The sequence below is a fragment of the Rhodamnia argentea genome, chromosome 9 (assembly GCF_020921035.1).
Source record: "Rhodamnia argentea isolate NSW1041297 chromosome 9, ASM2092103v1, whole genome shotgun sequence".
In the NCBI taxonomy this organism is placed as follows: domain Eukaryota; kingdom Viridiplantae; phylum Streptophyta; class Magnoliopsida; order Myrtales; family Myrtaceae; genus Rhodamnia; species Rhodamnia argentea.
In genome coordinates, this window is record NC_063158.1 from 6,712,705 (window position 1) to 6,734,576 (window position 21,872).

General features: G+C 42.1%; 5 protein-coding genes across 7 annotated transcripts; 2 read left to right on the forward strand and 3 right to left on the reverse strand.

Moving 5' to 3' along the window:
- Window positions 1-746: 746 nt before the first annotated feature.
- On the reverse strand, window positions 747-1,896 carry LOC115748606. The gene is made up of 2 exons (XM_030685135.2): window positions 1,843-1,896; window positions 747-1,460 (listed from the first exon to the last, which is right to left on the reverse strand). The coding sequence occupies exons 1-2, from the start codon at window positions 1,894-1,896 to the stop codon at window positions 747-749; spliced, it is 768 nt and encodes a 255-aa protein (XP_030540995.1).
- A 295-nt stretch (window positions 1,897-2,191) lies between these two features.
- On the reverse strand, window positions 2,192-5,920 carry LOC115748601 (wax ester synthase/diacylglycerol acyltransferase 11-like). The gene is made up of 7 exons (XM_030685128.2): window positions 5,559-5,920; window positions 4,598-5,182; window positions 4,423-4,489; window positions 3,371-3,480; window positions 3,048-3,257; window positions 2,805-2,942; window positions 2,192-2,625 (listed from the first exon to the last, which is right to left on the reverse strand). The coding sequence occupies exons 1-7, from the start codon at window positions 5,838-5,840 to the stop codon at window positions 2,452-2,454; spliced, it is 1,566 nt and encodes a 521-aa protein (XP_030540988.1). The 5' UTR covers window positions 5,841-5,920; the 3' UTR covers window positions 2,192-2,451.
- Window positions 5,921-6,844: 924 nt separating this feature from the next.
- Window positions 6,845-9,498, forward strand: LOC115748603. Of its 3 annotated transcripts, none has more exons than XM_030685132.2 (3): window positions 6,845-7,353; window positions 7,651-7,763; window positions 9,198-9,498. In XM_030685132.2, the coding sequence occupies exons 1-3, from the start codon at window positions 7,044-7,046 to the stop codon at window positions 9,357-9,359; spliced, it is 585 nt and encodes a 194-aa protein (XP_030540992.1). In that variant the 5' UTR covers window positions 6,845-7,043; the 3' UTR covers window positions 9,360-9,498. The 3 variants fall into 3 exon arrangements, with proteins under 3 accessions (XP_030540992.1, XP_030540991.1, XP_030540990.1); XM_030685131.2 differs by having other exon boundaries at window positions 6,847-7,763; window positions 9,198-9,370; window positions 9,407-9,498; XM_030685130.2 differs by having other exon boundaries at window positions 6,848-7,763.
- Window positions 9,499-11,154: 1,656 nt separating this feature from the next.
- Window positions 11,155-14,265, forward strand: LOC115748602 (phosphatidylinositol 4-kinase gamma 4-like). Its single transcript, XM_030685129.2, has 2 exons — window positions 11,155-13,184; window positions 13,780-14,265. Exons 1-2 carry the CDS (start codon window positions 11,784-11,786, stop codon window positions 14,179-14,181), a joined length of 1,803 nt encoding a protein of 600 aa, XP_030540989.1. The 5' UTR covers window positions 11,155-11,783; the 3' UTR covers window positions 14,182-14,265.
- A 1,448-nt stretch (window positions 14,266-15,713) lies between these two features.
- LOC115748635 lies at window positions 15,714-20,268 on the reverse strand. Its single transcript, XM_030685186.2, has 5 exons — window positions 17,849-20,268; window positions 16,933-17,564; window positions 16,405-16,614; window positions 16,064-16,281; window positions 15,714-15,852 (listed from the first exon to the last, which is right to left on the reverse strand). The coding sequence occupies exons 1-5, from the start codon at window positions 20,202-20,204 to the stop codon at window positions 15,771-15,773; spliced, it is 3,498 nt and encodes a 1,165-aa protein (XP_030541046.1). The 5' UTR covers window positions 20,205-20,268; the 3' UTR covers window positions 15,714-15,770.
- Between the last annotated feature and the right edge of the window lie 1,604 nt (window positions 20,269-21,872).

The window sequence follows — 21,872 nt, forward strand, 5'->3', positions numbered from 1 at the left end:
TCTCAGAACTAGCAGAAAGTGTAGGGTATTTACAACTTGCCAGAACCTCTCTTCAAACATAGAAAGTTTTCAATGAAACTGGTTATTGATTCTGCTAATGGTAGCCAATGCAAGCGTAAAATAGTCCGAAGTTGGCGAATTATCATCTGCCTAGGCTTGATAGAACTCGGGCATCAACAACGGTGGTTCATCCATTCTATTTATGCATTCGTGTTTGGCCAGAGTATTGTTTATGCGTTCGGATTGGCGAAGTACGCTGGTAACAGTTAAACTGACAAGGTTGTAGCGAGTTATTGATCTGGGTCTTAACAAAATTGTCTTAAAGATGCACAGATCGAGTTCACGATTCTATGCCCCATCTCACACCTTTTCATTACAGCATTATGAAGTTTAATATAATACGCTTCCTCAATTACAGAATCCACATAACATATTAGTACATTTCACTCCACACTCGATATGCGAAAGAGTAAACACAACACTTGCATAGTGGCAGTATGAACCTTAGGACTAGTTTGAATTGTTTGAACTTTTTAAGGAGGAAAGAAGGTAAGCTCAGGCCATCCCTCTTTCATTAGAACTCTGCACAATTTCTTCTCCGGTGTCTTCAATTGATCCGTCGTTAGGCTTTTCCGTGTTCTCTGTGCGGTGAACAGGGACTGTTGTTGGTGGAATAGCGAACCCTGAATCTTGGATCCGAGAACCCCCCACTTCATCGCATGGCGATCCTAATGACATTCGAAACCTCAGTTATGAATTCTTTGGCGCGGATTGTTACTCTTCCAGCTTCTTGGCACCCTAAAAATATGTTCCTCGCCGCTCTCCACGTCGACCTTACATATCCATCTGCTTTTATTAGTCCTCGCCGGCCCACCCTCTTCCACTTCACGATGATTTCTTCCGCCTCTTCTGTCTGTCTTCTCCGGCTCATCGTTCTTCATGATCACAGTTACTTCCATGCCTTCCCCTATGGGATGTTTCGTCGACCTCACAGCAACTTTGCTCGGCACTCCCTTTACGCTTCCCTCCAATCCTTTTCTTTCGCCCACCAAGTTGTTTGCCACCACCACCGACATGCTAGGATTGACGTCCAGCACCTTGAGCAAGTCAGCATTGTCATCCGAGTTGCAATCGACAAGAGAGAAGTCAATGTTCTTGTACTTGGGGAGTAGCTCAAAGGGGTTCCCGGTTTTGAATTCGACCATGTCTTTAAGACCCGTGTCTTTGATCACTCTCTTCGATTCGGCGAGCACCGGCTCCGGGACAATGCACACGAGCTTGCCCCCAGTGTGCCGGGCAGCAGCTGCTAAAGCAATCGTGGACGGGGACACACCGGAGGCCACCTCCACCATGAGTTTCGCCCTCATTCCTGCTGCTAAGGCTGAAATGAATTCGGTGCTCCCAAGCTCCCGGGTAACCGCTGTCCCGGGGTAGGATGGCCGTAGTCTGTGATCCCTACACTGCAATACGGTTGTGCAAACAGAGTTAGCTCTAGTGCAGTGCTTTAAGTACACGACAAAACAAATTGGTGGTGATGCCGAATTTCACGACTAAGATCGACATCAAAACATGGCCTTTCACAAATTTTAAGGTCGAGCGTTTCTGGGTTTGTCAGCTCGGAACAAGACCAATTCGTTCTTGGCATTTTCTACATTTTCACAGAAAACAAAGAATCGATTTCCATTGGTTTTCTAACTTAAAAAAAAAATCCAGAAATACCCAGAAAAGAAACACATCCACAAGACATCTGATCTCTCAATGAGCTCTCTCTTGTAAAGAATTCATGGATCCCAAGGAGCAAAAAATAAATGAAAATTAAAGAGGAAAGGAAAATAAAAATACCAGCTTGAGGGTGTCAAGGTAAGCTCCCTTAGCAGATGTTGCCGACCACTCCATCTCCAGGATTGTTTTCAACCTTCTTCAAACTTGTTTCCCAGGAAAGAGAAAGTGTATTTGCAGATGCTGATGATGACGACGATGATGATGAAATCAGAATTGAGATCGCTGAATTTATCTCAAAGTCCTGGGAAAAAATTCGACGCTGCGAAGGATTTCTCTCGTACCTCGTTCTTCTGGGGAATGTTTTTTCTGGGTTCTTTGCGGGGTTGGGTCTTGTTATCGTTCTCGGGTTCACTTGGCATTAACGGCAACACGTATCCAGCAAAATACGTCAGTTAAAGCCGTGGCCACATTGGAGGGAAACAAACTCTCTATATTTGGCATTACTCAATCACAGTTTGACCCGAACAACTAACATCTAGAAACCGAAAAGCATGCTAATTTTAGAATTTTCTTCTTTAGCTCGTTCACTGATGACCCTGTTCTAATGCCTTCCCTGTTGCTGAAAAGGATAAGGCTGCCAGATAAGATAAGAACTAGTCCCTCGTTGTCAGTTATTACACATTGCTGACAGGCGTGATGCGGAAATCTCGTCAAGGATGATGTTCGGGACTACAGCGCTGTTGTTCCCCTGCCTTGCCCCCTTTCTAACACAGCATCCTTGGTAAGCTCGAGCGCTTTGACGATGTCGTCGCACAGCCGATGAGGATCGGGTATAGTGCCTTCATCGGCCGATACTACGAAAGTCATCTTGTTCACATAACTTTGGAAGTTCACCATCAAGCCCTGCAACACGGGGACATCAGGACTAATGTATTTGTGCTCCTTCCCAAACTAATTTCATAACAGAGAGCAACCGCGACTGCCTGGACTTGCGTTGGAAATCGATAAGACCATGATATATCGAAAGACACGGAGAGTTCATAACATGACATGAAAATATTTTGGGCAACAGAGATACGCACGTGTGGTTGACCATAACAACCCGGCGCTAGGTAAGCCAATGGATGTCCATAGAAGCCTATTTCCTCCAGAGGTCCGACTAGATTCGAGAAGCACATTGTTGTACGAGTAATAACTCTGTGAGAGAGCGCGCTCGCTGCCTGCCCAACACGTGAAACTCAAATTTACACTGGGGGGCACTCGAGGAGGCGTCTTCGAAACAAGAAATAAATGGAAACTGGTCCTTCAAATTTTCGTAACGATACCTTAATGCCGAAGAGCTTGAGAACTACTTCGGCAATGGAGTTGGTAAATATAGCTTCAAGAGAGTGCTTCTTCCTATCGATGGTGGCCTTAGCTTCACGGACATAATCCAAAGGATTGCTGTGCAATGCAATGGTAATGGGGAGGAGGACATAGCCAATCCTATTTCCCCACTTGACTTTGGTGTCCTCCTCCATCATAGCAGCTAAAGCCTGCAAATTCAGTCTTGCCACAACAGATGAAATTACTCTCTTGCATGAGAAAAGCCGAGTTATAATGGTATTTAACAAACTAAGCATCGGCTGGGAAAAGAAGATGCGGTAACCTGGATTCCGACGGATGGCCTCAAATTAATGAGGAGAGTCGACCTCAGGCGAATATTCTTTGGAAGGTTGTTTCCGAACTCGGTTGCTCCATGCCTATTCTTGGTCTCAGCTGCTCAATGCAAACTTATGATAATAGAAATTTTTCTTCAAATATAAAGGGCAAAAGTACACTAGGAGTGTCAATATTTGTCTACAGCGCTCACTTTAGTGCAAATTTTTTTTTTTATCATTTAAGTGCCAATTTTTTTTAAAAACGATTATTTTAGTGCTAACTCCAGTGAGTTTCGCATGTCGGATCTACGTGGCTCGCCGGAGCTTGTAAGTAAGTATTTCAAAAAATTCAAAAGTTAAATTTTTTTTTAAAAAAACTAAAAAATAAGATAAAAAATTCAAAAAGAAAAGAAAAACTTGTGTTGCGGCGGCTAGGGCTTGGACCCTCACCGCCGCCGCCTCCCACCCTCGCCGGCAATTGCCGCCGCAATGTGTTTTTAAATTTCTGTTTTTTTTATAGTTATTTAGCTAATTTTTTAACTTTAATTTAATTTTTTAAAAATATTTTAGCTTATTTTGTAAAAAAAATATTATATGTCGCGTCCACGTGGATTGGTTATTTAAAAAAAATTGCCACATGGACACCATGTGGACTGACTTTTTTTTTTTTTAAAAGTTCCACATAATATTAAAAAATTAATTTAAAAAATGACATGTGTCTTGTTTTGCCGGAATTGACACTTAAATAATTATTTTTTGTTGAAATTGGCACTTAAGTGATCGTTTTTTCTCCGATTGAAGCTTAAGCGATCCAAAAAAAAATACTGGCACTAAAGTAAGCGTCGTACACAAATATTGACACTTTTAGTGTTCTTTTGCCAATATAAAGGCATCACACAGATATTTGTCCTACTTAACTTAGGATAATTTGATGGTTAAATAAGCCGATCTAATTAGCAATATGAATAATTGTACTTACGAAACGATAATCTTTGCCTCTTCCTTAAGCTTAAATGCAGATTACAAGTGATGACTACAGTTCTTAGTCAGGGAGGCTTACCATATCTCCAGTTGAGATATCGGGATAAACCTGCCTGAGTAACCCCCAACGCGACATCATTCACCGTCTGCAAAATCCAAATTCGTGATTTAGAGGATGTAGAAACTCTCTACCTCCTTCAGTTTACAAAGAGTATGGCTAGCGTAGGATCCAAAGTCAAGCTCCTAGAACTCACGGCATTCAAAGCATTCTTCACCATCTTCATATCCTCTAAACTCACAGTCCTGTACACAAACCGTCGAGGCATAAGTTCAACGCCTGGTGGGCCCTTAATAGGACTCTCGCCGTCCTTCAAGAACAGCACGGTTGCCGCGAACATGATCATGTCAACCACAGTATTCCACATCAGCGCCAAGAACCAGCATATACCTAGCAACCACCCCCAGATCCTGCCATAATCTCTCTGGTCTTTCTTTTCCCTACTCTTCTTCACCGGGATCGTAGGCAAGGCCTCTGGGTCGGAGATTTGACGGGTACAAGCGAGCAATAAGGACAAGAGAGAAGTCCCATCTCCAAGCGAGTGGTGGATCCTGAAAACTCCGACTGCCTCGGCATCGGAGGTTTTGACATTGAGGATGTGGATGTCCCACAGTGGCTGTGTCTTGCTTATGGTGGTTTTGCTGAGATCGGAGACGTAATCCTCGACGAACCGGTCAGGTGAGTCCATTCCCGGTCCAATCTCCGGAACTATAATGTGGTTTTCCAAATCCACATTTGTTTGAACCCATCTAAACTTCCCCTTCTCCTTTTCATCCTCAACCTGTCGTTTTTCGGAATTCCCCAATCAAGAATTACTCAAAACTAGTGGAGTCTTGAATCTTGATCTAAAATGCAATAGCTAGAAACTCATCATTTACCACTAATGCATGTTGATACTTTGGGACAGAGATAGGGTTCTAATAAAGCATGTTGCAGGGTTAAAAATGAGCATCCCTGATTGAAAAATGTTTTCTTTTTACTGGTGTTTGTTATGACCAAGAAGTAGAAAATTCTAGGAAAAACTCATTTTGCATAATATCGTCCATAACTGATGAATCAGTGATTTTCATGCCAAGAACTTGGAATTTAGAATACAGATAACCTGCATAGTTCTAATAAATACTTTTCATGAAGATAATAGAGAGCAAGGAAGTCACCTGCAGACTGGAGAAGCGGGGATGTTTGAGCAGAGCGTGGACGAGATTAGACTTGATGACAGGGAGGTCGACCGGAGTTTTGCAGCCCATGATGACTATGATGTACACATTGAAGTTTGGTTCATGGAACATCTGAGCTGATGGACTCAAGGGCTCTCCCTCGGCCACTGCCGCACTGCTTCCTTCATCTTTCTGTGTCTTGTCTAATCTGCTAGTTGTTTCAACTGGCTTAAGATTGGGTTTCACTTTCCTCCTCCACATAAAACCTTCTTCAGGTGACATTTTGGGACCAAAAGCCTAAGCCGTTTCCCTCTGTATATGCTCAGCAGAACAGAAAGTGCACACTTTGAAGACCCTGCAAGTGTTTTTTCCAATTCTTAAACAAGTTTTTATCTTTCTGCTCCCAAGTCTTGGCATATGCACGTTGAAACAGCTTGTGTGTGTCACATTCCTATACACTGGCAGATTAGAGCTGACACCTCATTACAAAATGGTGCCACCACAACATCCCAGCCGAGCTGCGAGCACAGCTCTGCATGATCTGCTTGGCCTCTCTCTCACTCACGCACACAAAAATGTCACAGACTCGGCTGTTTATTTTCTTCTGACTCGTGCTGCAGCAGTTTTGGTTGGATTGGACCTCAAGTGGGTGCATGCAGCGAGTGCTTAAAAGCTCCAACCAGAGTCCATCAAAGGGTCAATGAAAAAACGATAAATGACTCAAAAGATTCGTGAACCATGCCCTAATATGTACTGTGATTTATAAATATTTAATTTGTTTAATGTGATCCATAAAATTTAATCCAATGTCCAATGTCATTTTTGAATTATAAAATTTGTTCAATATTATTCCTCAACTTATAGTTTAAGAGCTAAATAGAACTTATATAAAAAATTTATAGACTGCATTGAATAGATTTGAAGTTTAAGAACTATATTGAACATTGAAATGAAATTCATGAATTGCTTTAAATATATTAAAAGCTTATAAATAATATTACATATTGAATCAAAACTCATTAACTATACGTCATTGTCCCGAAGAAAAGCGTGTCCCATCTGCATTTTGTCTTGGGCAGCATTGTTGTTGACGGAGTACCCAACGAACGCTAACTATTCAATAGCTGCTGTAAAGGAGCGGGTTGTTCCGAATCCGGACTCTTACAAGAATTTTTCCGGGGCAATACATTTGTCCTGGCTTATGAATATTGGACACCAATATGGGTGGGTCCCGCTCGGACTTGGGCACAAGTAACATACGAAAGCATATTCCTTGAACCCAAATATGCATCATTCCAGCATTTTACGCCGATGGCGGACCCTTCATGCCCCTTTCTTCTCCTCGCCGATCTCATTCCTCGGTTGGCACAAAAATGGCAACACGTAGATTTGGCTTGTTGTGATTGTGAGGTCGTACCTTCTCTGCTTTCTTCGCTCTTCTCTTCTCTGAGATGCTGATTGAACTCCAGAGCAGAAGCCCCTCTTATGGAGACTGCTGGTGTCCTCTTCAGACCATCATTTACTCCTTCCACATTCAATGCCGTGAGCGCTGTCCGAAAGCCGCTCGGTCCGAGGACCCACTCATTCTTCAACTTTGCTAATTACAGGAAACCCAGAACCTCTGCTCTCTCAGTTTCTTCTAAAACTCCACCAGACAAAGAAAGTCCCGATTTTGATTTCAATCACGCGACTTCCCCGTTAAACCCCTACTGGGTTTCGGCCAGAGCCTTCAGAAGCGTCAAAGACCTTGCAGGTCTGTACTTCCAGAAATTGGCTTCCACGGCACAAGCATATGGTGAGTCGGAGGGGGTTGTAGACAGTTGTAATGGTAGTAGGTATTTACAAAATGGCGGAATAGGAATCGCTTTGCTAAGTTTGACTTACAGCGCTAAGGTCAAAATCAGTCCTTTCGTCGCAACCTTAGCCGCGAACCCGACTTTCGTTTCGGGTCTGTTGGCTTGGTTTTTTGCTCAGTCGGTGAAGGTGGTACTGAATTTCTTTGTGGAGAAAGTATGGGATTTGAGGATCTACTTTGCCTGTGGAGGCATGCCCTCTTCTCACTCGGCTTTGTGTACTGCTTTAACTACTTCAGTGGCGCTGTGTCATGGCATGGCGGATTCAATGTTTCCGGTTTGCTTGGGTTTCAGTTTGATTGTTATGTATGATGCCATTGGTGTACGACGACATGCTGGCATGCAAGCTGAGGTGAAGTGTCTTTCTTGTTCTCTCCATTCTTTGGGGCTACTTGTGGTACGGTTACTTAGTGAAGAGGTTCTAGTCTTGAATCTCGATAGCAGTGTGGATATTTGGAATCGATCGTATGTGTTGCTTGTTCGAGGAAATTGCTTAATGCAATCTTTGCCTGGACTTTTGGTGCCTTTTGGTGTGGAAATTTCTGCCATTGCCTTTCTATGTGATGGCTTGGTTGTTTACCACACTGTACATAATTATCGCATAGCTTTTCTCGAGCTTAATTTCCATAAAAAATGCTTTTTGTGCTCTCTGTCTCTGCTTGTCGTTGCATTACTAGGGATTATATCAGAAGACCACTTCTCTATTTGCTTGACCAATGCAGTGATAGGCATAATGAATAATCTGCAAATATTAAGTGAAGTGTGACACCATATGGTCTTTTTCTAGCATTCACTGAGTTCTCCAAGATGAAAGATTGAAGGTTATAAGTTAAAATTGCATCTGCTGTTTTCACCTTTTTATCTGTGCACAGTGCCAGTTCATTGAGCTTTTTAATTCTGCGGTACAATGTTTATTGAGCTTATAGAAATGCAACAACTTGGCTGAGGTTTCTATTAATCTTTATCATGATGGTTCTCAAGCCTAGGCCCATGGAAGAAAAGTGAGTGATTGGTTGTTTGCTGGCTAGAAATTAGAAATATAGCAGCTGAGAGCCTGAGACTGATCTCAGTTTATGGGTCTTCGACACCTGTCGCCGTTATGGCATCCATTGAGCACTTTGTGGTCAAGTCAGCAAGTCCATAGATTCCACTAGTGGAACTTGAGCAATGGCTTGATGCTCTTTCATTGCGTTAAGTGCTTATGTTATCCACGATGGTGTGGTGGATTGTACGGCTTTTGGCCATGGAGCATTACTGCTTCATAGGTAGATTTGGATTAGCAGTCCTTGTGAATATTTCATTTTCTTGCCACCGAAGAGTGGCGGGGTGAGCGAATTTGCTTGTACTTAGATAATGATGCATATCTTTATATTGACGCCACCTGCTATGATCATGTTCGCTTTCAACGGCGCATGGAATCTGAACGCTTGCACTTGGAGGATGATCTCTTGCATAGCTACATGTAAATCATGAGTACATTCATTTGTATCATGGCAATGCACTGTTTCTTCTGATTCGGTGCTTCAAAAATGAAAATCGCAAGCCAATTTTCTCCCCACTTGGCATTTCTCTTTTAACAACCCACCAACATGCAGATCTTGTCACACTTCATCATACATCAGAAAGATCCTGACGGCATGCACGAAATGGTTGTTCAGTTATGCAATCTTTCTGATGTTTTAAATTGATATTACCAGGGGTCTCCCTGACGGGTGACATGGTGGGCACTCACTGTTGAATGTGGTGTGATCCTGTCAGCTGATCACTTTGTTCATTGCTCTTGCAGGTTCTGAACATGATAGTCGAGGATTTGTTCCAAGGGCATCCTATTCGTAAGCGAAAGCTCAAGGAACTGTTAGGCCACACCCCATCACAGGTCCTTGCCGGAGCTCTGCTCGGCTTTGCGGTTGCCTGTGTCTGTCATCAGGTGTGCTTAGTTGCAGCGTGATCTGTATGAGAGCAATTTCTGTGGGATAGAATTGATGGTTTGCGATCTGCTTGTGTACTCCGTTCCTCTTCATGCTCCATCAGGCCAATGCAACATATCATACTTCATCAAAAATCGAAATTTGATTCTGCTTTCCCCTCTGCCTTTGGTGAGACATTCTCCTCTGTTGATCAAGCAATTGAGCAAGTGAAGATGACTGCTTGAAAACAGAGGCGGCCATGTTTTTCCTTTTTTGGGGAGAAGAGGCCGCCATTGAAGTGGGGCTTCTTTTCTGTCTGTCTTTTCTGCTGTGAACGTGGAAGATTCGGCCACGGACGGCTCGGTTCCACAAAACAACAACCCAAAAACCAAATTGGTCCACGAATCAACAGCAGTCGAAGCCCCAGTTAGACATGATGTAATTGGTGACGTATCAAGTACAGGTCAATCTAAGCTGCTTCCTGATGGGTTGGTTTGGTCCTCAGGACCATCAATTGCTTGTCTCCGAATCTCCCGTCCTGTACATCTAGTTAACCATTATGCATTACAAATCCAGAAAAGATAATATCGTCATTGGCTAGTCACTCTAAATTTGGCCCAAAAATTGGAATTTGTTCATTCTCTTGATACAGCAGCTTCATCATTAGGATTAAACATTAGGACAAAAATTGATTTACCCATTTGAAGAGAATCAATATAATGCAGACCAATTACCATGTTATTAATCGCTAATCTATATTCAAAAGTTCTTTCAGAATCCTCTTACACCAAAAAGTCAAGGCTACATCAGAATACAGGGAAGGCTGTTCTTTTGGTTAGTCAAGGCTAATTAACAAACTAATATCACTGAATATTATAGCGTGCGACGTTTCTTTCATTGAAAACTTCAAGATACGAGAAAATATTTTTCATAGAGAAAAATGATTAGTTTCATTTGTTTGGGATCTAGGAAAAAGATTTCTTTCTTGATAGAAGGAGAGTCATTTTTCCTTGACCTAAACTTGTTATTTTCAATTCATGAAATACGTTTTTCATAGGCGCTTATGGTAATATTTTCGGAAACGAATTTCTGCTCCAAAAATGCTTATGGAGAAGAAATCCATTTGGTAATATAACTTCTGAAGCGGCCGTTTGATAATACAATTTCTAAAGCAAATTTCTATTTTATGAAGTTGTTTTTGAGCCAATTCTAGAAGTTGAAAAAATTATTTCTCTTTCAGAAGTAGAAATATCTCAACATTAATATTTCTCTTACTTGAGTCTCTTTTTTATTTTCAGCATCTCTCTCTCAACCACGCCTCCTCTATCACAACTCACCACCACTCGCCCATTGCCGCAACCGTTGCCGCCCATCTTTACCAAACGAATTTTTATTTCAAAAGTAGAAATTTTGTCATGTTATCAAACGTTTCTCTCTAATCACAATTTAACTTCCGGAGCAGAAGTAGAAAAATCAAATTTTGTTCCATAAGTTAATTTCTGAGACAGAAGTGTTGCCATGCGCGCGCCCTTAATTTTCCGTCGTCCCAAAAGTCGGAGTATAATTTTTGGAAAACAGTTTTCTTCCCATCAAAGTCTCAATTATTTTAACGAACTTTCAAAATATGGTCTGATTTTTAATAATTGCTCACAAAAATTTGAAACAATACACGTATATCCACGTCAGATGGACCCGCAGGACAGAATGGTAAGGGATCGTTTTCATTCAACATGAAAATTCTGGTCAGAGGCACAAAGTCGCGTCTTTCTACGCGTACTGCCTCCTCCTGCACGCTTTCTCTCCTCTCTCTCTCTCAAATTATTGGGACACCCAATTTTTTTTTTTTCTTTTCGGAACCAGGAAGAGCCCCGTGAAACGCGAGACATCTAAATCACTTGTGGTTTTTGCTAAAATTGTCGTGTAATTTAAGCGGAGCTTCCTTGTTGCTTTTTCCTTCGGTTCTTCCTCTCTGGTAAGAATCCTGTTTGTCTCTCTCCAGTGTGTTTCGATTTGTTCCCGATATTGTACCGGGCTCGTGTCTCTGATCCTTCCGATCTTAGCGGCTTGCTGAGGTCGTCGGGGTTCATTTCGATTGCGATTCAGCTGTAGAACGAAGCTCTGAAGGTTAAAAATTGTCTGTCTTTGGTTGGATCCGTGAAAGGTTTCGTTTTTCTGCGTCTTTTTCTTGTTGGGGATTTGCCCTTTTGGCCACGAACGCGTCCGATGGATGAACAATGAATCTCTAGGACAGATTGTGGCTCCTTTGCCTCTTTCTTTCGTTCTTGCTCTTGTGTAGGTTTTTAGGTTCAGATTTTCCTCCATGTTTTGATCATCTGAGTTTAATCGGATGATCAGATTATAATTATGGTGATTTCCGTGGATTTATGAGGGAGAAACTCTTGTGAGTCGATTTAAGGTGTAAAGCTTTATTTTGACTCTTCAACCGTAGTCCAAGTGCCCACAAAATGTCATCCGCCGGTGTTGCTGTGAGTCTTGTCCGCAATGATTCTTTCGTCTTCCCAAATCTATTTGATTCCCAATTGAGTACGCCCATCGATGAACCAATATTGGTTTACGTCGCCCTTTCTGGCTCGATGATGCCAATGCGAGTGCTAGAGACTGATTCAATTGAGTCCGTGAAACTGCGGATCCAAAGCTGTAAAGGCTTTGTCGTTAGAAATCAAACGCTGGTCTGTGGAGGCCGAGAACTCTCGAGGAATAATTCTCTAGTTCGGGACTATGGTGTGGAGGATGGGAATGTACTGCATTTGGTTCTGAAGCTCTCAGATCTCCAGGTCATCCATGTGAGGACGACTTGTGGGAAGGAATTCACTTGTCATGTGGAACGGAGCAAGGATGTTGGGTATGTCAAGCAACAGATTGCTAAGAAAGCAAGAGGTTTCATTGACTCTGATGAGCAGGAAGTTGTTTGTAATGGAGAGAGAATTGAAGATCAGAGACTTATTGAGGATATCTCTAAGCAAAACGGCGCGGTGATACATTTGCTGGTTCGGAAATCTGCTAAGGTTAGGCCTAGGCCTGTTGAGAAGAACTTTGAATTGTCTATTGTAGCAACAGAATTGAATGATAAAAGAAAGCCTGATGCTGGAAAAGAGAATGACCAGAGACAAGGTGGTGTTAGTGAAGAGAGCTATGGAAAAGAGGGTGAAGTTGATAGAGATTCGGTCATGGGGAAGACTCCAGAGAAAAAATTCTGCTTAGAGCCAATTCTTGTTAACCCCAAAATTGAGTTGTCTTCTTTCATTTGGGACATGATCAACTCGTCTTTTGAGGGACTGGAACATGGGTATCAGCCAGTGAGATCCATGGAGGGTACCGGAGGAGCTTATTTCATGCGAGATTCATTCGGGCAGAAGTATGTTTCTGTTTTTAAGCCAATGGATGAGGAACCCATGGCTATTAACAACCCTAATGGTTTGCCTTTGTCTGAAAATGGTGAAGGACTGAAAAAGGGTACAAAGGTTGGAGAAGGAGCTTTTAGAGAAGTTGCGGCATACCTTTTGGATCATCCAAAGACTGGGCGCCGCACGTTATATGGCGATGCAGAAGGTTTTGCTGGAGTTCCGCCTACTGCAATGATCAAGTGCTTGAATATAGGATTTAACCATCCAAACAATGTAAGTATGAAGATTGGGTCCTTGCAAATGTTCATGGAGAATGAGGGCAGTTGCGAGGACATGGGACCTGGGGCTTTTCCTATGAATGAAGTGCACAAAATCTCTGTTTTGGACATAAGATTGGCTAATGCAGATCGGCATGCTGGAAATATTCTCTTAAGCAAAGAGGGAGCGAGTGGCCAACCACTGTTGATTCCAATCGATCATGGATATTGCTTACCTGAAAGTGTAAGTACTCTCAACTTCTAACATCCTTGTAGTTGCCTTCTTACATAAAATAATTTGTATATGCCCATCTGTTTTCTTTTTTCATATGCCACTATGCAATAGATAGGTGCCTGTGCTTGACATCCATTAAATCAAGTTACCATTTAGCAATTGATTAAAGAGCCTGATAGATTAAGATCTAGATGAAATTAATCGGGTATTCTAGTAATAGTCTGGGTACTAACATTCAATTAAGATCTAGTACTACTTTTAACTCGTGGTTATACAAATGATGCTTGAGACTCAAGTGCTTGTGGAGCACAAAAGCTCTCTAATAATTTTTTTTAAGTTCCTTAATTTGTTTCTTTTCCAAATACTGGGTGTATTCTTACAAGATCCTAAATGATGAACAATCATACTTCTCAACTTGTATTCACTGAGCTTGCGTGGTAGTTTCATTCATCACTTTAATATATAAAGAGAGAGCAAGTACTTTATGCTATCTCCTTGGTATCCTAAATGGATCAGTTGAATTCACAGCTTTCTTTAATTTATGCTCATCCAGTTTTCTTGATTATTTATTTACTCATGTATAAATTTCTTGCTCCACCTACAGTTTGAAGATTGCACATTTGATTGGCTGTACTGGCCACAATCTCGCCAGCCTTACTCCCCCGAGACAATTGACTACATAAGATCTTTGGACGCTGAAGAAGATATTGCCCTTCTGAAATTTCATGGCTGGGACCTTCCCATTAAATGTGCCCGCGTACTCCGCATCTCAACAATGCTGCTAAAAAAGGCAGTAGAAAGAGGCCTCACTCCCTTTGCTATTGGGAGCATCATGTGCAGAGAGACCTTGAATAGGTGGTCCATCATTGAGGAGATTGTTCAGGAAGCGGAAGAATCTTTGCTCCCTGATAGCAGCGAATCTGCATTTCTAGATGCTGTATCCCAAGTGATGGATAGCTACCTCGATGAGATTGCGGGTCATCATCCTAGATACTCGAGTAGTTGATATGTACTGACCATACTGTACATATGTATGTACATGAGGACAAGAGGGTCGTTTCATCATTTAGTCGTAACCTTTTGTTTCAGGTTTTTTTTCGTACTTCTTTTATTTCATTGTAAGTGCACAAAGTTTATGTCCTCAAACTGTTGTTTGTTGTTTAGGTGCTGACTGACATTCTTTGTCATGCATTTATTCATTGCTCTCTGGAGTTATATTGATTCTCTCTCTTTTCAATTTTGGCCAATATGACAGTCTGTTGGGTAGTTTTTTCAGCCGATGCCACTGACATGCATCCAAGGCTGGCATGGAATGTGTTTTCGAAGTGGCCGAATGTATTAAAATGTGGCGGTTGCTGTTTTGTCTGGAGCTGAGTCAGCATGTCATGTTTGACACCTATTCTCAAGTCGTGCTAGCAATCGAAACGTCCTAAACTGCCATATCGTGTTCAATACCATTTACCTCTGTCAGTTCTACTGCTAGTTTTAGGATAATAAACAGTACTGATGCTACTAGACAGCATTGGGCCTGTGTTTCACCATTTGACTTGGCGGATTTTCAAGCAGTTGTCCAAGTTTTGGCTCAAGTTTCAGCTGAGCTTATTTGCACTGCCTCGAAAGGTGCACAATGCAGACTTTCAGGCCATCGCACAGACCCAGACACAATCTTCAAATAGAGAACCCAGCCTACTTCCCATCCTTGGAAAGCATATGAGTTGCAGCCTATCCCCTTGTAGAATGTAAACACGTAAGGATCAAAAGGATAAACTTCTGATTCTGAAGATTCAGAAAAGAGTCGTATGTGATTGGTTAGGTGTCCAGAAGGAACCGAAAGCAACGTGCATCCTCTTTTAACCACCGCTTCCCATAAGGCTTCGGGAGGCATTACTGTCAGAGATATCTCGAGATTGACCAAATCATATGTAATGCCTCCTGGAATGAAACAACACATTTAGTTCAGAACATCAACGACTTCACTTCACTCATTGAAAAGTAATGTTCGCGCAGGTACACTCAAACTTAGCCAAAAGGCTGTGAAAGTATGGTTATGTTCACGCAGCTAGTTATTCTACACTGGCTAGGCAAAAACTGCCCTGCAAGGGGGATCTTCTTCTCTCCACGAAGAATCCGGCAGATCCAACTAAATGAAACGCTGTTGAAGCAAAAAGATATAGAACCCGCGCACACATGAGGTCCACAAAGTCTAGACTTCCACCTCATCCAAATAACATTCTTCAGCACCCAAGGGTGGCGACTCAAAATTTCGAGCTCTCCACATGGTAATTGATACAATTCTAAGCCATCAGCGCGAGGATCTTCCTTTAAGGATGTAGAGTTCATCCTAGTTTCAGTCAGATACCCTCTTCAAAGCAGAGCAGGAGCGCACATGTGCAGGGGCAACCCCATTTTGCACTTGAATTGGCAAAGGTCGCACGAACAAAACTGGTTAGCAGATAGTGGGGTTTGATGGGATGGCTTGGGAATGACTGATGCGACAGTCAAACTCCTGAAATAAATACAATTTCTGGCAGGCAAAACGCTGCGAAAAAGCTGTAGCGGCTCAGGATTTCATAAGTCACAGTCATTCTGTGCCACTCAACTCTCGTCTGTAGGAAAAGCAGTCCGCTTTGTTTTCCTAGGACGGCTCGGTTTTTTTCTTGCCCGCTTTAATCTTCTCCTGAAAAAGGAAATAACACTCAAAGATAAATGCTTAAGTTTGTGTGGTATTACAAGAATTTATAAGGTGAACCTATTGTAGAGATAAATATGTTCCGTACGGCCAAAAGGAGTAGGACACCTTCAAAAGCTGAATGTAATGAAAGTGGCAGTGCCTTAATGCCAAAGATCCGAAACCACCTTTACTAACATGGAAAATAAACAGGAATTACCTCTTAGTGGGTTTACTGTTGACTCCAAACACACCCTTCATCAATGCACCTATATCCACAGAACGTTCTTGCATGATTTTATCATGGTATATTTTGCTCCCAATCTCAGTAATCTGTTCTTCCACTTCCTCCAGAAGTTGGTCCACATTTAGCTGGACCTCTCCTTTTCTGATGACAGTTACACCAAAGCCATTCGCTTTGGCTTCCCGAAAAGCATCCTGAAAATGTGAAACAGTTAACAGTTCCTCCAAAGATGATGACGCCACTCACCTCAAAATGGTTTAAACAAAAGGATGTACTTTGTTAGTACACTCGGGATACGCAAGAAAGTTAAAAGTGACCTTGGGTGGGAGAGGAACAATGAATGCTTGACCAGTTCCTAGCATGTCCATGTGAGCTTGAACAATGTAGCACAGGTTCTTGCAGTCACCAGCATCTTCAAAAGCAATTACATGATGTGGCTTCGGTTCCAATTCAAGATCTGCAGCCATCTCCAATGAGTAGAATCCAACTTTCTGCTCCCCATTGTGATGCGTATATAATTCAATGCACTGGAAAAACAAGCAGAGAAAAGCAATTTTATTTCTCAATACTTCCTGCCAAAAGTGAGAGAGAACCGTATGCGCTTTTATGTAGTGTTCTTTGTCCCTCTTAGAAAGGATTAATTGTTAATATAATCAAAATGAAGGTCTAGCAACATCTTGTGATACATTGTATTTTAAAAATCATCAAAAGTACACTCAGTTTACATGCATAACGAAATCTCAGTGACAGATATCCCAAAAGAAGGCTCATAATCCTGTAGTAACATTCCAAGAATAAGCAGCACTGATATAATTGGAGAAGCAATACGAGAGTTCAAGTCCTACCAATACATGTGGAAGATCTAGCCACCATAAATAATCCTCGTCCTTGTGTTCTGCATACTCTTGATATTTGCTTACTACAGCTTGAGGTCCAAACAATTCCATCTCTCTCTTGAGTTTATTGAGTTTTTTCCCAATATATTCCTTATTTGTCTCGGGTAATTTATCCATTAGTTCAGCAGCTTCCTCTATTTCCTTTTCAGTGATCCAACGATCCAGATCCTTCCCTATATCCTTCATGACAGATTTAACTTCTGGGTCCCTCTCTGCACTGTAAGACTCCAAAAATCCTCGAGACCACTTTTTTGTATGTTGCCAGTACTCCTTTCCCAATTTTTTACCAGTTCTAACAGAACCATCGCTGCCTTCTATGAGGATCTTGGTCTTTTTTAGATCCTTACTCTGAATATTATTTACACTGTTGACTGCTAAGGAAGATGTGTTATCCCCATTCCCTGCAGATTTCTCGACTAAATTCTCTTCATCCTTCTTCATAAGATGCGATACTTGAGCCTCTCCAGTCATTGATGCCTTCTTTTCCTCCAAATGTCTATTGACATAGTTCGGTTTCCCCACTGGAGGCCCTTTCCAGCGAGGAATAATCTTTTCCAATGAATCATATATGCTGACGCCATCTGAGGAAGAGGAGGAAAGAAATTATCATCCAAACGAAAATACATGTGAGCAGTATTAACAGCAGCATTCAACAAAGCCCTAACAGTTTGATGACAACCCAAAACAGGATATTACAGGATTTTCTCTTTTTCTTTTATAAAGAAAAAAAAGATTCGGAATTCCACTATTCTAAAGCTCTCACGAATCATACTGTTACACGTTCACAAATTATTTCTGGCATCTATTAGTCTTCTTCATAAGATAGATGTACAAATGGAAAACTGAAATGTAGGCCAATGACTACCTGCTCCGTAGTCAAGATTTTCGATGTTAGAATGGAGGTACTCGTGCACTTTTAATAGCTCTTCATTCACCTTCTCAACTTTCTTCTCGAGACCCGCAAAGAAAGCACGCTTATCTTCAGCATCCATGGAATAAAATGGATCCTTGCCTGTCAATTCATTATCCCGAACTTGAAAAACAATTTCCCGAAGGCTATCATCTTTCATCCACTCGAGTTCACCAGTATCTCCATCAAGGCAAAGCTGAGTCGAGTCAATACCGACATTTAACTGCTGATTTACTTTCTCTCTTGCAGTCATGTAATTATTCCTAAATCCATCCCCAATTTTTTCTAGAACGGGTTCAACCACATTAAAATTTTCCTCCATCCAGTTTTGAGATTTTTCAGATGTATCAGCCTCAGCAGTCAAGCCATTAGATTCATGTTTCTGACAAGTCGGGGGATTGCTGCTATCATATGCTCTATTTACTTCACCATGCCTTAACAAATTATCGACCATTTCGGGAATATATTCTAATTCCTTAGCAGTCATATCTCCATGGAAGTTAGCATTCACCATGGAATTAGGTGTTCCTCCGGACATGCCAACACTAGCTGATTGCTCGCCTATGTTGGTTGTCTCTCGTAAATTGCTGTTAATCTCACTTTCTCCCATATCCTCCTCCTTAAAATTTTCATTTCCTTCTCGTGTACCAGGTTTGTCAAAAAGATACTCTCTAGCTTCTTTCACCGACCGTATGATCTTTGGTTTCCTTCTGACCGCATTTCCTCGGTGTGCTTCACCATCAAGAGCATCTAAGGACTGGATTTCGCGTGCATTGGAGAGATCTGATATGCACTCGGTAGCCTTGTCTTGCCTGCAGCTTCCAATGTCACTATGATCTCCCATGGCCGAAACACTGGAAGCTCTGATGTCTCCATTTCTTTCTGCCAATGATTCACTATGGGATGCATCCCAATCACTTTCTGGTTCAGGTGTTGATATCACATGAGATTCATTAGCGGGCATGCTCCCTCCGGTATGTGCGTGATATTTAACTGGAGAGCTAGCTGCATCTTCATCGCGTTGCTTGAACTCCTTTGTAGTAGATAACGACTCCTGTCCCTGCTTCTCTCCTTCACATCCTTCAGTGAGAGAACTCTCTCGACCCTCAGTTTCCCTAGCTCTTTTAGCCAGCTCTCTTATTTCCTCGATTTTACCATCAAATCCAACAGCTAAGCCATACACAGGAGTAAATGGATCCTGCTTGGGCTCTGCCAATTCACTGCTTGAAGTCTTTGCTTGCCGGATACTACTTGCAAGCGCATGCTTATCCAGGTGAGGCCTTCGCATGAAATTAACTGGCGTTTCCGAAGCGTCTCTAAAAACCTCCAAATGCCCCTTCTCCAACATTTCTTTCTCGTTTCTAGCCTTCATCTTCCTCCTCATCATTTCCTTCTCCAGTTGTGTGTACCGCACCTCCCTCTTCCTGAAACTTGAAAACCACTTGATCGCGCAAAATACAAAGACACCACACAAGACCATGGTTCCAGCTCCCAACACTTTAGGCCTTAGAGCAGAATGAAATGGCTGATTTCGAAGGGTGCTAACAAAGCCAGATTCTGCATCCGTAGTAACAAATTTAGCCACTGAGCTGTTCCTTAGAATCACGTTGCCCCCACTCTCCATCTCCATAGCTAAACCCTTAGCACGGGCTATCTTTGAATTCACTTCAATTGAGTCCCGGTGCTCAGGCAAGACCCCTCTGCTTCTTCTCAATATCTCGCCCTCGTCAACCGTGACACGCTTAACCTTCCCATCGGGATCTTGAAACACCGTAAATATAGGAGCCGAACCAACCCCCCAAAGATCGAGATCGTTCTTATACTGATCGACCCAGTTCTCCAATCTACTCCACATAACCGATTCACCCAATACCCTGCGTTTAGATTCTACCAGACCAGCAACTTCGCCACCACGATCAAAAGGGACATCTTTACGAGAACCGCTCTCGATAAAAACATCATTCTCGAGAATGCCGTCAAAAGAGGGAGCTTGAGCATCGGATTGGGGGTCAAAACGAGCGAAATCGGGACGCACCTTTTGGTCGTGGAAGAGCTTCTCCCTGAGGCGGTTCCGGCGTCGCTTAGCTCGACGGCCCGACAGAGCCGCGACTGGCAGGGGTCTGGCATTGGAGAAGGGTAAGCGGAGAGGCGGAGAGGGGGCTCTGCTGATTCGGGAGCTGGGTATACGGAAAGTGCGCCGCGCGCTGCGATTCCAACTCGAGATTGAAAATTTAGGGACGAAGAGCGATGCCGCAGAAGAAGCAGCAGGAGTTGCAAGGAATGGAAATGGAGAGTCCGTCAACACCGCCATGGAGGGTTTTTCGCGGGATGTACGGGAAGAGGTGGGGGAACTGCTAAACCCCACTGATAAGTCGTTGGATGATACCGCCAAGTCCGAGAAAATATTGGAGTCTGTCCTTTCCCTTTTTCTGGCCAATAAATTTTGCATAAATAAATGGGACATCTATAAATCTTTTTAAAAAAAATTGACTTTTGGAAAAAAAAAAAAAACCCCAACTGAATTTTAAGACATATGACTCTCTTAAAATTGTTGGTAAATTGTCCTTTTCTTTCAGTGAATAAGAAAATTTTGAAAAGAGGAGAGATGGCTAAAAGTTTTTGAAGATGCTTTTGTTGAAATTTGAATAGAAAGACGACGACGACGACGGCAGCAACAACAAACAAGTCTTGCCCTATAATGAGATCGGTCGTATCGATCCTACAAGGCTATTAGGCTCGATTATGTTTCTTGTTCTTTTTTCTGGAGTTGGCTTCGCACTCAAATTAACATAAAACCACACAAAAATTCTTTTAATGAGGTAAAGAGGCATCGTTTCGATTTCAACTATACAAATTTCACGGTATGTTAATATTATGTTAAATAATCGGTCGATTCGAACTGAAATACGCAACTCTCTTCAGGAGAATGAAGGGTCAATCAAGACCTTTTTGATAGGTTTATCCCCCTCACTTTGTCCCGTGGCTGAGCATGACCAAGAAATAAGAGGAAAGAGGCATCAATGACATAATCCATTTCATTTACTATCAAGCTACGTATAGGCATCAGTGAAATCTTTATTTTCTTTTTCTTTTTTTTGTCAAAGAAATATTTTTTTTCTCGCGATGAAAAAAGTTAAACAGACGAAAATATAAGTCTCTTATTCTCTCTCTTTCTCTTACACCATTCCATCATACATCGATAAAATAATAATATATCTTTCCTCCGACTTTATCCATGCCGACAAACGATTATTTCTTTCGATTTTGTATCTGTTACAAATTTGAACTTGCTTTCCACTAAGAAGAGATTAAGTTAATTTCTAGACGTCATGTGATCCCTTTTTTTGCTTGTTGATCTTCCGTTCCTTAAATATGTAAGATCTAGAAAGAAATTCAAGCCCTGCTAGGCTGCTATAGCTAGTCAAACCATAACGATTCACTTTCTTTAAATTTCGCCCAGTAGACTGAATTCAATTTTGCAGCCGAGGTGATTACCGACGGGTTCGAACCTAGGTGGACTCTTAGGGTAATTATAATTTATTGGCCATGCGCTGTAAGGAAATTATTTATGTGCAAATTAGACGAGTCGGGCCTAAGCGGCCAAGCTTTCTAACAAGATAGCATTACCCAAGCCCGCACAAAAGACACTCTTCTAGCCTATTTTCCCAGGATAGGCCCAGGATCCATTTGCGGGGGTCTTTTGCCTCTCAAGTTTAAGAAATATAGTCTCCATAGGACCACAACAGCAGAGAAACGTGCGAGGTTTCACATGGATTTTTCTCTCTTGTGAACATGGACCGGCACTCCCTATGGCAAAGCAAGGCTTCCGTGCTCTGCAGATTTGCTTTCCGAGTCCCTTTTACTTCACAAGCACAACAGGGCATCTGGTCTCCCATCACAGAACATGGCTCTTTGATACGGTTCGCGTGACAAGATACCGTTTCCATGCTTTCCTTCTCCTTGGCCTGATCATAAAAAT

Coding starts and splice junctions, on each gene's coding strand:
- LOC115748606 (XM_030685135.2), bottom strand. CDS start 1,896: ATGGAGTGGTCGGCAACATCTGCTAAGGGAGCTTACCTTGACACCCTC. Junction 1,461..1,842: donor ACCTTGACACCCTCAAGCTG/GTATTTTTATTT, acceptor ACCGTATTGCAG/TGTAGGGATCACAGACTACG.
- LOC115748601 (XM_030685128.2), bottom strand. CDS start 5,840: ATGTCACCTGAAGAAGGTTTTATGTGGAGGAGGAAAGTGAAACCCAAT. Junction 3,481..4,422: donor ATATCTCAACTGGAGATATG/GTAAGCCTCCCT, acceptor TGCATTGAGCAG/CTGAGACCAAGAATAGGCAT. Junction 2,943..3,047: donor TCAAGCTCTTCGGCATTAAG/GTATCGTTACGA, acceptor CGTGTTGGGCAG/GCAGCGAGCGCGCTCTCTCA.
- LOC115748603 (XM_030685131.2), top strand. CDS start 7,044: ATGGAGACTGCTGGTGTCCTCTTCAGACCATCATTTACTCCTTCCACA. Junction 7,764..9,197: donor ATGCTGGCATGCAAGCTGAG/GTGAAGTGTCTT, acceptor TTGCTCTTGCAG/GTTCTGAACATGATAGTCGA.
- LOC115748602 (XM_030685129.2), top strand. CDS start 11,784: ATGTCATCCGCCGGTGTTGCTGTGAGTCTTGTCCGCAATGATTCTTTC. Junction 13,185..13,779: donor GATATTGCTTACCTGAAAGT/GTAAGTACTCTC, acceptor CTCCACCTACAG/TTTGAAGATTGCACATTTGA.
- LOC115748635 (XM_030685186.2), bottom strand. CDS start 20,204: ATGGCGGTGTTGACGGACTCTCCATTTCCATTCCTTGCAACTCCTGCT. Junction 17,565..17,848: donor AAATCTTGACTACGGAGCAG/GTAGTCATTGGC, acceptor CCTCTTCCTCAG/ATGGCGTCAGCATATATGAT. Junction 16,282..16,404: donor TTGTTCCTCTCCCACCCAAG/GTCACTTTTAAC, acceptor TCACATTTTCAG/GATGCTTTTCGGGAAGCCAA.